The 13,656-nt window shown below is 53.6% G+C and overlaps 5 protein-coding genes across 5 annotated transcripts; 1 reads left to right on the plus strand and 4 right to left on the minus strand.

Annotated features, from left to right (window-relative positions):
- Window positions 1-1,367: 1,367 nt before the first annotated feature.
- On the minus strand, window positions 1,368-4,887 carry N7459_005360 (uncharacterized protein; the record flags this gene model as incomplete). Its single annotated transcript, XM_056944544.1, has 4 exons — window positions 1,368-4,048; window positions 4,124-4,171; window positions 4,253-4,332; window positions 4,403-4,887. The coding sequence occupies 4 exons, from the start codon at window positions 4,885-4,887 to the stop codon at window positions 1,368-1,370; spliced, it is 3,294 nt and encodes a 1,097-aa protein (XP_056801427.1).
- Window positions 4,888-5,550: 663 nt separating this feature from the next.
- On the plus strand, window positions 5,551-6,039 carry N7459_005361 (NADH dehydrogenase [ubiquinone] 1 alpha subcomplex subunit 1; the record flags this gene model as incomplete). Its single annotated transcript, XM_056944545.1, has 4 exons — window positions 5,551-5,598; window positions 5,652-5,744; window positions 5,818-5,821; window positions 5,894-6,039. 4 exons carry the CDS (start codon window positions 5,551-5,553, stop codon window positions 6,037-6,039), a joined length of 291 nt encoding a protein of 96 aa, XP_056801428.1.
- A 1,167-nt stretch (window positions 6,040-7,206) lies between these two features.
- N7459_005362 (putative methionine permease) lies at window positions 7,207-9,109 on the minus strand (the record flags this gene model as incomplete). The annotated part of the gene is made up of 5 exons (XM_056944546.1): window positions 7,207-7,348; window positions 7,400-7,800; window positions 7,853-8,581; window positions 8,654-9,046; window positions 9,107-9,109. 5 exons carry the CDS (start codon window positions 9,107-9,109, stop codon window positions 7,207-7,209), a joined length of 1,668 nt encoding a protein of 555 aa, XP_056801429.1.
- Window positions 9,110-9,639: 530 nt separating this feature from the next.
- N7459_005363 (uncharacterized protein) lies at window positions 9,640-10,806 on the minus strand (the record flags this gene model as incomplete). Its single annotated transcript, XM_056944547.1, has 1 exon — window positions 9,640-10,806. One exon carries the CDS (start codon window positions 10,804-10,806, stop codon window positions 9,640-9,642), a length of 1,167 nt encoding a protein of 388 aa, XP_056801430.1.
- Window positions 10,807-11,521: 715 nt separating this feature from the next.
- On the minus strand, window positions 11,522-12,244 carry N7459_005364 (short chain oxidoreductase/dehydrogenase; the record flags this gene model as incomplete). Its single annotated transcript, XM_056944548.1, has 1 exon — window positions 11,522-12,244. One exon carries the CDS (start codon window positions 12,242-12,244, stop codon window positions 11,522-11,524), a length of 723 nt encoding a protein of 240 aa, XP_056801431.1.
- Between the last annotated feature and the right edge of the window lie 1,412 nt (window positions 12,245-13,656).

The following is a 13,656-nucleotide window of genomic DNA, read 5'->3' on the forward strand; positions in this document are numbered from 1 at the left end:
GGGACGAACAACTCAACGGATGCACGATGAAGTGGCCCGGGGGTGCTATGGACGGGTATTGGCCGGCGTGTCGAGGGGAGAATTCTATTAATCTCCGCATCGAAGACACCCCGATCGTGGACTGGATGATCTGCCTCGGCGTGTACGGCTGCCGTAGGGCCATCAGGCGCTCCTCAGGATCTACTTAGGGATAACATGACAGCGGCATGGAACCACGGCACCCTGGAACGCTACGCGGTTATGCTTAAATCGCGTGTCCGGCGGTGGTTTTTCGGTTCCATGGTTGGCTCATTGGCCCCGACAGCGCTGATTGCCGATCGTGCCGATCAGGGTGCCCGGCTGACTGTATACATATACATACAAGGAGACCCTGATCCAGCAGCTGGGCACTGTCAAAACCTCATGCATCGTCAAATCTCCGTTCTATATGTAGATTCATCAGCCCCTGTCGAACTGACGCCCTTCCAACTTTTCCCCTGATTTCTTCCGTATGCTTCGACAGTCCCGACAGAACAGCATCGCGTCACACCATAGCATGAATCCACGCCCGCTTCAACTTTGATAGAATACATCACATCTGAGAATCTCGAATCCGACCGACGAATTCAGTCCGGAATCTACCGTAGTGGACTTTCTGTGCAGAAAGCAACATCGCCCCATCTTTCCGGAAGGATGGACAGTAATGGCCCAGAACCCCGCAGATCTACCCTACGCTGCGGTTAGACCCTACGAATTGAGTTTCGCTGCATCGATCGTTCAGACGCCGCACTATATCTGGTTGGGAAATACGACAATGTACATATGTATGTACACATGCATAGTTTCTTGGCTTCGGCGCACGGTGTCGATCTGCCTGAAGGGGTAGCTTGTGGCGTGTTTGTCGGCTCGACCGATTGATAGATCGACTATGAGAATGTATTCTAGTTCACGGTGCATTTATACCCAGCGAGTGACGAGTGGACGATGTATAGATGCGGAGTATGTATGTATGTAGATCGTAGCCGCAGCGTCATCTACGAAGCACTAGCGGGCAATGTCCAACGATATACATAGCATGCTGGCCGCATAAGCTCTTATTCATGGCAACTGGCATCGGAATGAAATGGATTAGAGAAATCATATAACCAAGCACAAGCTCCAAACTCCGCAGCTGCGCTCCTTGATGGATAAAAACTCGCAGAATGAAAAGCACCCAGCGACTACTTGTAAATGAGTAAGCCATCCCTGGAAGAACAGGTCGGTGGGAGGGGAAAAAAGAAAAAGTGTGTCACGATCAAAATACACAAAACGCCCTGTTCATATGCGTTGCGTCTTCACGAGCATGTCATCGGCTATGTTCGCGAGTCATGAATGTCTCTGTGTGGCGATCATGTCTCCATCACTACGTCTCCGTCTACCTCGTACTCCCCATCAGCATCTTCATCCTCGCCTTCAGCATCCTCTTCCGGGTCAATACCATTTGTCTCCGGGGCAGCTTTCTTGGTGCGGTGCCGTGCGCCTGGGCTGGGCTCGGCAGGAATCACCACTTGAATCTTCTCCACCAATGCTTTGCGGGTGGTCGATTGGGGAGTCTTGGGCTGGGACTCGGTTCGCTTGCCCTTGGCACGGTGAGAGGTCGTTGTGCCTGGGGACCGTGCAGCAGAGGCTGACTTCTTCGCTGGTGTGTTGGGTGTCTCGCCATCAACGGGAGATTCATCATGGTCAATCCCGTTGGTTTCAACAGCTTCCTCGTGTGTCTCCTCCCCGTTCTCGCCATTGACTTTCTCCAAAGATTTCCCATCTGCCTCGGACGCTTCATCCAGCGCCAGGCCAAGGTCATCAGGGCTAGGGTCGAGCACAGCTTCCTCTTCCGCCAGTTCAGCCGGGTCGACGTCAATGTCATTGGCTTGAATAGGCGTATCTCCCGCCGTGGGCGACCCTGTCAGCTTGGCGCTCCGACCACGACGAATGCTGGGAGTGCCACCCATGGGAGTGAATGCTGGAAGCCCCGAAGCCCTCCGTGGAGTGTTGCGACCGCTCGTGCGAGTTGCCGTGGGTGTCGTCGAGCCTGGGATGGGATTCGCTTTATTCCCATGCGATCGGCCGGGTTTGCGCCGAGCAGTGGCAGGAACATGGACAGGAGGCCAGAGCTCAAACCGGGAGGGAGGAATACCAGCGGCAGGATTGGGAATTGACGGAGGCTCGGGAGTACTGGGCATCGCTGTACCATTAATCCCATTGGTGAGGGCAATGGTTGAAGGTGGACCAGCCGGTTCCCCGAGACTGTCAGGTCCTGTACCGTTCACCACTAGGTCATCATCTGCATCATCGTTGACCTTGGCATCTGCCTCTTCCTCGTCCTCGTCGGGATCATCACGGGGAGCAACAGCATGTAGCGGAGCACGATCAAAGTGGGACTGGTTGCTTCGGCCCATGATATATGGTGTCCAGAGCAGCGCATCGGGGTTGAGTTGGATGTAGCCTTTGCTCTCCCAGTTGTTGATGACCTCTTCATAATATTTGTTGTCGAGACGGAAGGCGTAGGTCTTAGTGATGGGATCTCGCACCAAAGCACGTAAGCCTTCGAGGGCGGATACGATATCATCTGCTGTCATGCCTGTTCGATCCGAGAGATCGCCAATACTCACAGGTGTCTTCAGGTCACGGAGTTGATATGACAGTATCAGCCGCCAATAATTCCGATAGGATACTAGACCCATGTCGGAGAGAGGTTTTTCGGGCGATCCATTCTTGCCCTCGATGCGAGTGAGAAGATAAGAAAAGTCGATGAGGAGGTTGCCGTAGCCTTTGCGTTGGTGAATGGGAAGGGTAAGAATGCATGAGACATTATTCGCGGAGCTTGGTCGTTTCTCTTTGCTAAAATAGCCCACGAAATGACAGCCAAGATCATCGTACTCGCTCATGACATAGAAGAGAAACGGTTCGACGTCGTAGTAGAGAGTCTTGGATCCCAAGAAAAGCTTGGCAAGAAGACAGAGGTTCTGGCAATACACGGGATTCTTTCGCCCGTCAACCTCGAAGATCGAGATCGAACCATCGCGATAAATCTCATCGCCGGGTGGGTGCTTGGCGGGGCACTTGAGTTTGTGCCGCCAGGCGACATAGTCCGAATTCATGTACTTGAGACAGAATTCACAAATATAGAGCACCCGATTGCGACTGTATTCCTCCGGGTAAGGAGCAGCGTACCACGTCTCGATCTCGTAGCCGCCGAAATTGATGTACTTGATCTTCGATGGGGGACCGGACACTTTTTGTGACGCGGTAGGGGTCGCTTCGCCATTCAGCTCTGCTTCACGGATTTTTCGCTGCCACTCCTCCTCAGCTTTCTGGCGAGCAAGCTCGAACTTTTCTCGGTCAAGCTGGGTGGGGAGTGTCTTGGAGGTGTCCGCCTCGGCTTCGGTCAAGATGCCGCCATATGGTTTTGACTTGAAGTCATCACCATCACGATCGTGGAAAGGAGTGAAGTGATTATATGGAGCCGGAGGAATAGGGGCGAAATGAGCCTGGGGTTCTTGTGATATAAGTTGGGGCTTCGGGCCTTTCTTCTTTTTCCGTAGCGGTCGGCTCCGTGTGCTTAGTATTCTGCTCACTTTATCTCCATCGAGACGAAATCCAAGAACCAATTTCCCGAACTGGTTGGAGACAATACGGCAGCTTTCGCGGTCTACTCCACGTGTACGTCGGGCGCGGACCGGACGTGTTTGGGCTGGAGAGAGCGCTTCGTCAAGAGTCCCGTCTTCGCCGTCAAAGGGCGCCTCGTTCGCATCCGAGGTATCTGTTTGCCGCCTTCGTTTCCGAAGTATGGGCGCATGTTCTGCTTCTATGGACGAGGCTTTTCGCTTTCGTAGTGATCGAGAGCTGTTTAATAACTCGTCGTTGATGTTGGTGTCAAAGATGGAGTGAAAGCCGGAACCTTGTTTTCCGGCGTGCGCTGGTAAGAGCTCTTTGGCAAGGTGAGAAATACTAGACTTCGAATGCGCTACCGGACTTTCCATCGGGTCGGGCTCTAGTTTGTTGCTGACGCAAGTGGGACACCGCCAAGGATCTATAGAGTTGAGCGTCAGCATGCGGATCTTTTGACAATGATCGCAACAGATGAATGGCCTGCAATTGCAAGTACCTTCGGTCTCAGTAAACGCGTCTTGTTCGCGTGCGCATTGTCGATGTGCTGGTCGGGATGCCGAGTTAGCAACGGTCGAAAAAGTTTTGGAGTTTAAGCTTTGGCCTGGCCCCGCAAACGATAACATACAATGGTCGCCACAAACTGCGCAAGTGAGCCATTCCTCGAAATCTTCGCTCGGATCGTTCTCTTCGTCTTGGCTGCAGAAGCTATTGTGCAGCTGTTAGCAAGGACGGCACGAATTAAAGCTCCGAACGTGCTTCGAGAACACCCGCTTACATGCAAGTTGCCCGGCTGCGGATGTCAACATCTGCATCGTCACGCCCATTGCTCTCCGCCTCCCACTCTTCCTCTCCTTCAGATTCAGATTCGTTTGACTCGGATGGCGATGCGGCTCTGTCAGCCTCGTCCTCGAACGCGGGGTCGACTTCCGCATCAGCAGCTTCGGAGTCGGCGTCCTCGTCAAAAGACTCCTCATCCCCAGGCAGCTTAACAGCGCCAACGGGCTCAGTCTCATCGTTGTAGCCCCCGTTCAGTTCCGCCCTTGCGCCACCGCGCGAGGCCTCACCATCCACTACGCCATCACCATTCTCCTCGGCCTCCTCCCCGGTGTAAGCTCGATGGACCGCATCCTGTAGCTGCTGGTCCATCTGATACAAGTCGGTTTCTTCCTCTCCTTCGGCGTCCACGTCACTGTCCACCTGGTCGACGGGCCGGTCCACTTTGCCCGGGTCGTCGTTGATTGGCGGCACCGTCGCCGCCATAGTGAATGTTGTCGCAGCCGCCAGGTCGAATCAAGCTCTGTCACGGGGAAATGCGCGTGCGTATAAGGAAAAGCGGTTGTTCGAGAAAGGGTCCCAGGGGATTCGAGTTACAGCGCCACCCCGCTCGCGTTGGTGGCGATCCGGGTGTGCATCGGGAGCCCAAGAGGTCCAGCACAGGAAAATGAGTTTGACAGCTTCACTCAGAGCTTGGAATCTGCGCTCTTTTCAGTGGTCCGGTTGCTCGGGCGCAAACTAGCTGGTGAAAGCTGGAGGTGTCAGTACGGCGATGCCGTGGCGCGGGTGCGCGTCGGCAGGCGAAGGGGACCTACCCCAGGCAGAAACCCGATGGGGACTGAGAGAAGACAGAGGCAAGACGCGTCGACCGACAATCCACTGGGAATAGAGCCTTTGGCACTCGATGCGATTCCGCTCCCCCCTTGGACTCTGGAGTTGTCGTTGCCGGCGGGCTGAGTCAGGCGCGCTAAACCGCATTGGGCCCGCAGACCTCGCTCCAGATTCGCAGCGTCAACGCTGCTTCTCCCCCTCCCTCGACGCTTTCCGCGAATTGCCCTGCTGCGCTGCCTCAAGCCCGGGCTCTGAGTTCGTTAGACGACACCTGCTGTTCTCGCTACCCCATCTACACCACTTCTCCGACCGCGCACTATGGGTGTTCCCTTCGAGGCCCTGCTCCCGTACGGGATTATCATGGGCGTGCGTGTCATTCGCCAATTCCTGCCGGAGCTACGACTGACCACCCACCACAGATGTTCGGTGTCACCGGCGTTGGCCTGCACTTTGTCAAGCGCTTCTCCAACGAGGGCAAGAAGACCCGGTGGAATCGGGACCTTTGGGATAGGGTAAGTCGATCCTGGATTCATGTCGGCTGCGGTCGGCACCTCCGGCAGAACGTGGTTGCTAACTCTCTCGCAGCAAAGTAAGTTGTGATCGAACCGAATCGAACCGGCCCGATGCGCGGGATACTAATCATGCATTGCAAACAATACAGTGATGGAGCGCGACCTACGAATCACTGGCACATGGCGAGGACAGTCCAGCAATCCCCAGGCACCCAAGGGATTCGAGCTCAGCAACCCATGGAAGGTATGGACGACAATCCCTAGCCAGGAGCGGGTGCGAATTGCGGAATACTAATCCCCGTGTTCAGGTCGAGAAACGGATTTACTAGGAGCCTACAATCGCAACGTCCTTTCCTATCATGTTTGTGCTTTCCATTTGTTTCTCGATCACTATACATATCCACCCGCAATTTATTTCCCTTGCTCTCGGTAGTCCCGACTCGCGCTCCCCTATCGGAGCTGAGAGCTCAATTTTTGGATCCCTTGGATCTCGCTCTCTCGGAGATGCATGTCAAAGTACCTTGCCAGGGCCTTGACGCGGTCCTCTTCATTGCGGAGGACCTTTCAGATCGCCGTCTGCCCATGCACCCGCTTCTTCACCTCTTTTCCCGACAGAATGTATTGGCCAAAGATTTCTTACCCACTCTCGTCGAGAATCATCCGCGTGCACACAAAGACCTGAGTAAACCAGCTCGTTCGCTTCTGGCTGACAGCAAAGTTCATCACGCCAGAATCTTGCAGGAGGAACTCAACACCGAAAAAGCAGATGTTGGAGATACAGTCACTGTCGGGGTTGCACCGCGTTTGGAGCCCTGGTTAGTGTGGTTAGTCTATCGAGCCAGTAGAGAGGGCAGGAACCCTTATATTTAGACCCGTCAATAACTACAATGAGGATCGTATGCCCATTGCCACCATGTTAGATATCCTCGGAGGCTATTGTTCAACGCCTGGTCCTCCAGAAAACCCGCAGTGGAAGATATCGCCCATCATCCACTCTCGTAACGGCAGCGTGGCTCACTCTGCCCCGGTGGCATAAATGTGGTATCCCAGCGACCGAAGGACAATCAAGAACATCCCGGAGTTCTCCATACAATATCCATCCAAGCGTCGCTGCACCAGGGGCTTACTCCGGCTATACTCTGCGAGGTAGGGACCCGCTCCCGATTAATTATAAAGGGCTAGGTTTGAGGAGTAAGAAGACCAGGCGTGGCACCCGGAACCCCTCAAAATCGGGGTCGAGCACCTTCCATCCGAAACTACTCCTTGGGGAGCGGCATGGACTCAATTCCCTGATGTGGCGCCCTGGGGGGCACCCCCGTGGCTCAATGTATTCCATGGATATTAGTCGGAAATAAAAACCAGTTCCGCCATAGTTGGGATCAGTGATGGAAGTCTGTTCGACCATTCTCCAACCAGGAAATATCCAATGCAATTGCCTCGTACTAGGAAGGCTGCTGAAGATCTAGCGAACATCATACGACCGAACCAATTTGGTGATGGGTGTGCCGTCGTCAAGCGTCTCGACTGCTTCCTCCAATTTATATCTTCCCCATTGCGGGAGCAGCACCGTCCACACGTACCAGTAGAGCACGGCGAAAAGAATCCTGGCGGTCTCGGTTAGCGTCCGTCCATGACAGTCAAGACATTTCACTTACACTCCAACACCAACGATCGCATAGGTCGCATAGAAGAAGTCGACATCGCCTTTCCAATCTGGGGGTGGAATGAAGGGGGCGACCAGCAACGCCACACAGACGACGACGCGCAACCACACCGCGGGGAGCCAGGCCTTGAACGGCCGTGGGCGATTTGGCTCTCTATATCGGAGAAGCAGTAGTCCAAGAGTCACTGCCAGGGCGAAGATTTGGCCGGGGTAGCCTTCCACATCGAGGATGAAGTTGTAGACGTCTTGCTGCGGAGGGAGGGCGATCACCAGGACAGAGGGCACGTAATGCACGATCAATCCACCGAGGGGGGTTCCAAACGGACGCGACGAAGACAGTAGATTCTGCCAGGGGAGGAATCCCTGGCGGGCGATTTCCTGGTTGACTCGAGCCTACACTGACCGTTAAAGTTGCGTCCGGAAATAGGACTCGCATGGGACGTACCAGGGCAAAAGTAACCACCATCACATTGCCGGCGGCAGAGATTGCAACGGCAAGTGGGAAGAGTGTTCTGCCAACGTGATTGCCAAATAATCGCTCGAATAAGAGGGCCCCCACCAGCTCGCCGCTGCTCTTGATTTCGTCCAAAGGCACCACGAGGATGTAGGATAGATTGGCCAGGAGGTAGAGACCCCCGGCCGTGACCAACGCAGATGGGCACACGGTTTTGATGGTTCTCACTGGATTGGGCACCTCGTTCAGCACGTTGTTGATGTTGCTCAGCCCGGCGTAGGAGTAGATGACCTTGAACAACGACGTCGACAGCAAACTCCAACTCCAATTCGAGCCCTCCCACAGAGAGTCCCATGAGACACCACTGGCTGTCGTTGTTCCTGGAGAGGTACCGACGGTGTCTCCGAAGAATTGGAGAAGAAGAACCCAGATCCCAGTCAAGGACATGGCACCAATAAGGAATATCTTGACCCATCCGAGTGCATTCTGAATCGCAATTCCAGTTCTCAAGAAGCCGCCGTGGATAATGGTGATGAGGGTGATGAGGGTGACTGCAAGTACTTTATGCTGGAGATCCGTGGGCTCGATATGAAATGCAAAGAACGTATATTTGGCAAAGATAATGCAGTTGCTCGCCGTGAAACCCAGGACGACTGCTTGCACCGCAACCAGAGTGGACGCGAGAAATCTGGGATGTGGATAGGTATATTCCAGGTAGACCTGCGAGCCAGAAAGACGGCGACTCTTAGTTGGAGATGCTTCGTCTCAAGTCTGGAAGGTCAAGAGATCTACCTTATCTCCTCCCGACCGAGGAAGCATACACCCATACTCCATCGAGACGGACAGGCCGCACGCTGACAAGATCGTCCCGAACAGCCATACGAGCAGTGTTAATCCGACGCTGCCTGTGGACTTCACGATCGATCCGGGGGTGGCGAAAATGCCGCTACCGATCACTCGGGAGACCACCAGGATATAGGCGCTGGTCCAGCTCAGGTTCTTGCCATGGCTCACTCCGGGAAGGCCGTCTGGATAGTCCTCGGGAGGATCCGCGGGGGGAATGGTTTGAAGATCTCGGGGGTTTGTTGATGCTAAGAGTGGTTGCCTTTCACTATGGGCCATGGTACTGGACTGGCGGGTCGCGTCGCAGCGTGAGACTCCTGATGAGCATTTGTCGCTGGACGACTGATGGTTTTATTTATGATTCCGGTGTAACTTGGAATCCAGCGCCAGTCGGGGCGATACCATTTTTAATAGGAGTCTGGCTATGCTGCTTGGAAATCATCGGCCATGTTGTCGGGCACGTCATTTGGGCTGAATGTGAGGTGTTTCCCTTGCGTGACGGGCTGACCAGATTCGTGAGACCGATTGCACATGGCGATAGATCAAGCCATTCAGGAGCAATCTGAATAGAAACCCTGACTTCGCGTCCAGAAATATATGCCATGCTGAGCAGCAATCTGTCTTGATTTAATACGCACGGCGCTCATTGCAGATCTGGATCTATAGATATCGCCACAGGGGGATCTTTACCAAGATGAAAATTATGGCCAGTTGCGAGATAAAAGGGCATGGTTCCTGAGCCCATCGTGATTTCTGTTCGTTATGTACATTCCATATAATTCCCATCATATTCCATAATCCAACATGTTGCAGCGCTTAACCCAAGGGGAAAAAAAAGAACCCACAAGAAATTCGTGTGCATGAAAGCCAGAAAAATCAAATGCATCCAGTCGTGGTCTTCGCATAAATAGCAGAGAACGCAATGGGGAAGAAAATCAGGAGTATCTCGTCTCACCGTCGTCACTATCACTCAAACTGTCACGACGACGGCTTTTTCCATCGCGGCGATAGCCCTTGGTCAAGCCCGGGATCGGGTGGTGATAACTCTTGGTCCCAGAGTCCTCTGTGTCGACGTTGGAGTACTGGTAGTCAGAACGAGTGCCGGAGGACGAGAAGTCCAGCGGCTCGGTGAAGTGACCCGGGACGGTGCGGCGATCTTTCTTGCGGGGGCTGCCGGTACGAGAGGATGGCGCAGATGGCGGTGCAGCGCTCCGGCGGCGCTCGCGGCGACGGTTTCCACGACGGCTGGACGGGTCGCGCAGCCGGTGCTCCTCGGTAGCTTGGCTGAGGACGTCCTCACTGCCCGCAGTGAAGGAGAAGCCCGAGGGGTCACGGTGACGCGAACGACGCGGCTGCTCGTAGGCATAGTCTCGCACTTCGCTCATCTCACTGCGGTTGTAATGGGTGGGTGGCGCGGAGGAATCATAATCACTGCCGTGGTAGGTGCCATCGGCCTGACGGTTCATCCCGCCGATCCGCGCAGGCTTCTCTTCACGGTATGCCTGCACATCCGCATCTGCTTCACCCTCCCAGTGCTCGTCCTTGCGACGACGGAGCAGCTTCTTCTTGGCGGTCTCCTTGAAGTTGCGCTTGCGCCTCGGCTTCTCCTCGGTGATGGTTGTCGCTGCTTCGGTGTAGCCAGTTCCGTCGGTGTAGGTGTATCCGTCATCACTGTAGCCTCTGCCCACAATGCTACCGCCGCCCAGCTTGGTACTCTTGGTGGCGTTACTCAATGTCCGCCCGTCCGGTCCCTTCCGACGAAGAACCGTCGATTTGTATTCCTCCCAGTCGCCCTTGCGCCAGACAAACCCGCCGTTTCTGGCCCAGAAGAAAAACCAGATGCCGCCAAGCACAAAGGCGGCGCCGATGATGGCGAACAGGGCCAATAGGCCCTGCATTTTGATGCTCTTGGGATCAATTGTCCCCGAGCCATAGTTGATCTTGGTGCTGGTGGATTGGGAGTCGGCTCGAGCAGCGATGTTGTTGAGACTGGGGGAGGGAGTAGTATCGGCGGCCGTGTTCTGAGTGTCGCGAGCGTCAAGCCCTGTCACTGACATCACTGGAATGTCGGGGGAATCTCCAAACCCGGGGACCGGTGCCATGGCGAATGTCCAGAGCAGTCAAGAGCACAGAGCTCAAGACAGGACTCTACGGAATGTTAGGACGTTGGCACATTCCTCGAGGCGGATTTGAAGCTCACCTTTAATCAAACGATCTGCCCCAGATCCCAGTCAGAAGGTCCTCTGATCGGGGAAATGTAAAGGACGAAATTTGGAAGCACAAAATCTAGTTGACTTGGTGGTGGTTAGTTGGCTCCGAAACTGAGAGAGATGGGAAGTTACCAGGGAAAAGTAACCCGTCAAGTGATCTTTGGGGGGTCTGGAAATGAGGAGGTTGGAGGAGGCTGGGGAGGTGTTTACCTTTGGCAAGTTGGCCCGCCAACGCCGATCGCGCTTTTCTGGCCTCAGGCTGAAACCCGATCGATCAGAGATCATGTGACTGGGGATCGGCCCCACCAACGGCCCCGCAGCTTTATCGACTTTAAAGCCGTCAAGAACGGATGTGGAACTTCCAAGGATACCTGGCCATGGACAGCATCTACACTCTTTGAAAGTCTGAGATGGCTGTAAACTTGTGGGTTTATTCCAATTCTCGAGCGCTATTTTGCTGATCGCATCCAGACTATTTGCGTGATTGCAACTTTAGACACTAATTCTAGGAGTTTCGGGTTGAGATCCACAAAACGCGGCCAACAGATCATCTTCAAAACTGGTCTACCGAAGAGTCTAATTAAGGCCATCACCCGGAACCTACTCCTCAAAAAAGCGACCCGCTCGCAGGCTCGGCATCCACCAGAGTACGTCGACACACAGGGCAATTCCGGTCAGTATTCAAATTGCCCGACAACAGCGACAACCTGAGACAGTTGGTGTGGAACCAATGGGCACACAAGGGAGCCAAGCTTGTCACAGTGTCTCCGAGCGGTACTTCGGTACAGCATATCCTGCACCTGCGCTCACCACTGATCGACACAATGGCCAAGTCTAGAGGGTGACAAGGGAGACTTGCAATGGCTCGTTCAATAAGCCACAGTCGCCCTGGTGTTGGTGTAATAGGGTCGACAGGAATATCGTGCCTGAAAGTGTTGAGCATGGTAGAGAGGATGACGGTGAAGTGATTGATCGGCAGAATAGGGTCAGATACCAAGGCTTGGATCTCGTCAATGAACCCCACTGCGACCAAATCTGGAGATGCTGTTAGTACCTGGTCTCGGTGTGCAATCAGACGGGCTAGACGGCGCTTGATATTGTTGGTCATCGGCATGGTTAGCATGTAACTGACGAGAGTCCACATACGATCCACGAAAACGGTGACTGGAGCACCGGGAGAGACTATGAGCGGGCGTGCTAGGGAGAGAGCCTCATAGAGCTCATTCCGGAGTTCTGGTTTAATTGACTTTCGATTGGACGACTTGATGATTGGTCTTGCGAGCCGGAGCTGGTTTTCCAGCCACATGGTAGTATTGCGGTACTCATTCATTGTCGCCACAATAATATTTTAACATGTGAAGTCTGATAAATGAGGAGAAATTAATTGCCTGCTACTCAATGTTGTGGACAGCTCTTTAGGTCAGAATAGAGGGACTGCAATAACAGGTACTGAATATCGGCAAATCCGGCTCTTCTTATGCCCCAATAGATTCTGTAGCCTTGACTATCCGAGGCAGGACAACGATGAAAGCGCCAAAGGAAGCAAGAAAATGGCATGAGATAATCATTCGAAACGGCAATTGCATTGTTGAGTTGAAAGACGAGGTTCAATCGAAAGGCACAACAAACAAAGAGTTCATAAGAGTGGACTCGGTATGTACACAAAGCAGACATTGTTCAGGACGCTGTCATGAAATCAAGACAAAGATTACCAACTCCTGCAAGACCCACTGTGGTAACTAATGCCCCCTTGTGGCTGACCTTGATAGTTCAACACGCCCAGGTCCGCAAAAACTTCACTTTCATACTGAGGAAAAGAGCGGGATGTTCCCTAATGTCGCAGAGAAAAAGTTTTAGAAACAGGAACGAGCAAAGACCACAGAAGGCATGCAAAGGCCGAGCATGGAATCAACAATCGAGAAGAGAAGGTTTAGAGCGAAGAAGGGAAGACGAGTACTCAAAGAGGAGCACTCAAGGGAGTATTCAAAAATTCCTTTAGACAAGGTTGTCTTCAGGATACGAGTATCAGGGATGATAATCGTTCTGTGAAGCCCTTGGGCCACAGTGAGGGACGGGGAGGGGGACGAGTGCTGCTCAAAAGAGGAGTACTCAAAAGGGTTTCCAAAAATTCCCTTCAGACAATATGTCTTTAGGAAATGAATACCACAAAGGATCTTCGTTGTATTCGTTGTAGAGAGAAGCCCTCGAAGCCCACAGAGAAAAGGGAAGACCAACCTCTCAACAGTGCCTATCCCCGTAACCTTTCAATATGTTTCATACCAGCAACCGAACCAGCTAAAAGCAGCCCACCACAGATTCTGTGAGGCATATGCATCCACGAATACCAACATGTGAGATGGAAATCACTGCCCCCCCCCCAACGACATCCCTGTCCGGACAGTGACGGGAAAGTCTGCACAGCGGCCTCAAAGGTGTCTGTGGACGCCTAGCCTATCGTGCACCACACATGTGAGAGAGTGACTGCCACTGTCCACAGAGATGAAAATAGCTTGGAAGACTAGCAATGAGGGAGGAAGGTGGGGAGGAAGGAAGAAGAAGAGAAGGAGGGGAGGGAGAGAGGCGATATTTATACCTGGGGGGAGCAGGTCACATGGCGCCTAGGGAAGTACAGAATGATTGCTGCTTTCCTCTTTGGGAAAGCACGGCATGCCAGGCACTAAGAGTGCCCCTTCCTGACAGCGAAACACAAGCATATGCCAAAGCCAGGATATTCAGGTTGCC

The sequence above is a fragment of the Penicillium hispanicum genome, assembly GCF_028827665.1.
Source record: "Penicillium hispanicum strain IBT 35686 chromosome Unknown utg000004l_segment0_segment0, whole genome shotgun sequence".
NCBI lineage: Eukaryota > Fungi > Ascomycota > Eurotiomycetes > Eurotiales > Aspergillaceae > Penicillium > Penicillium hispanicum.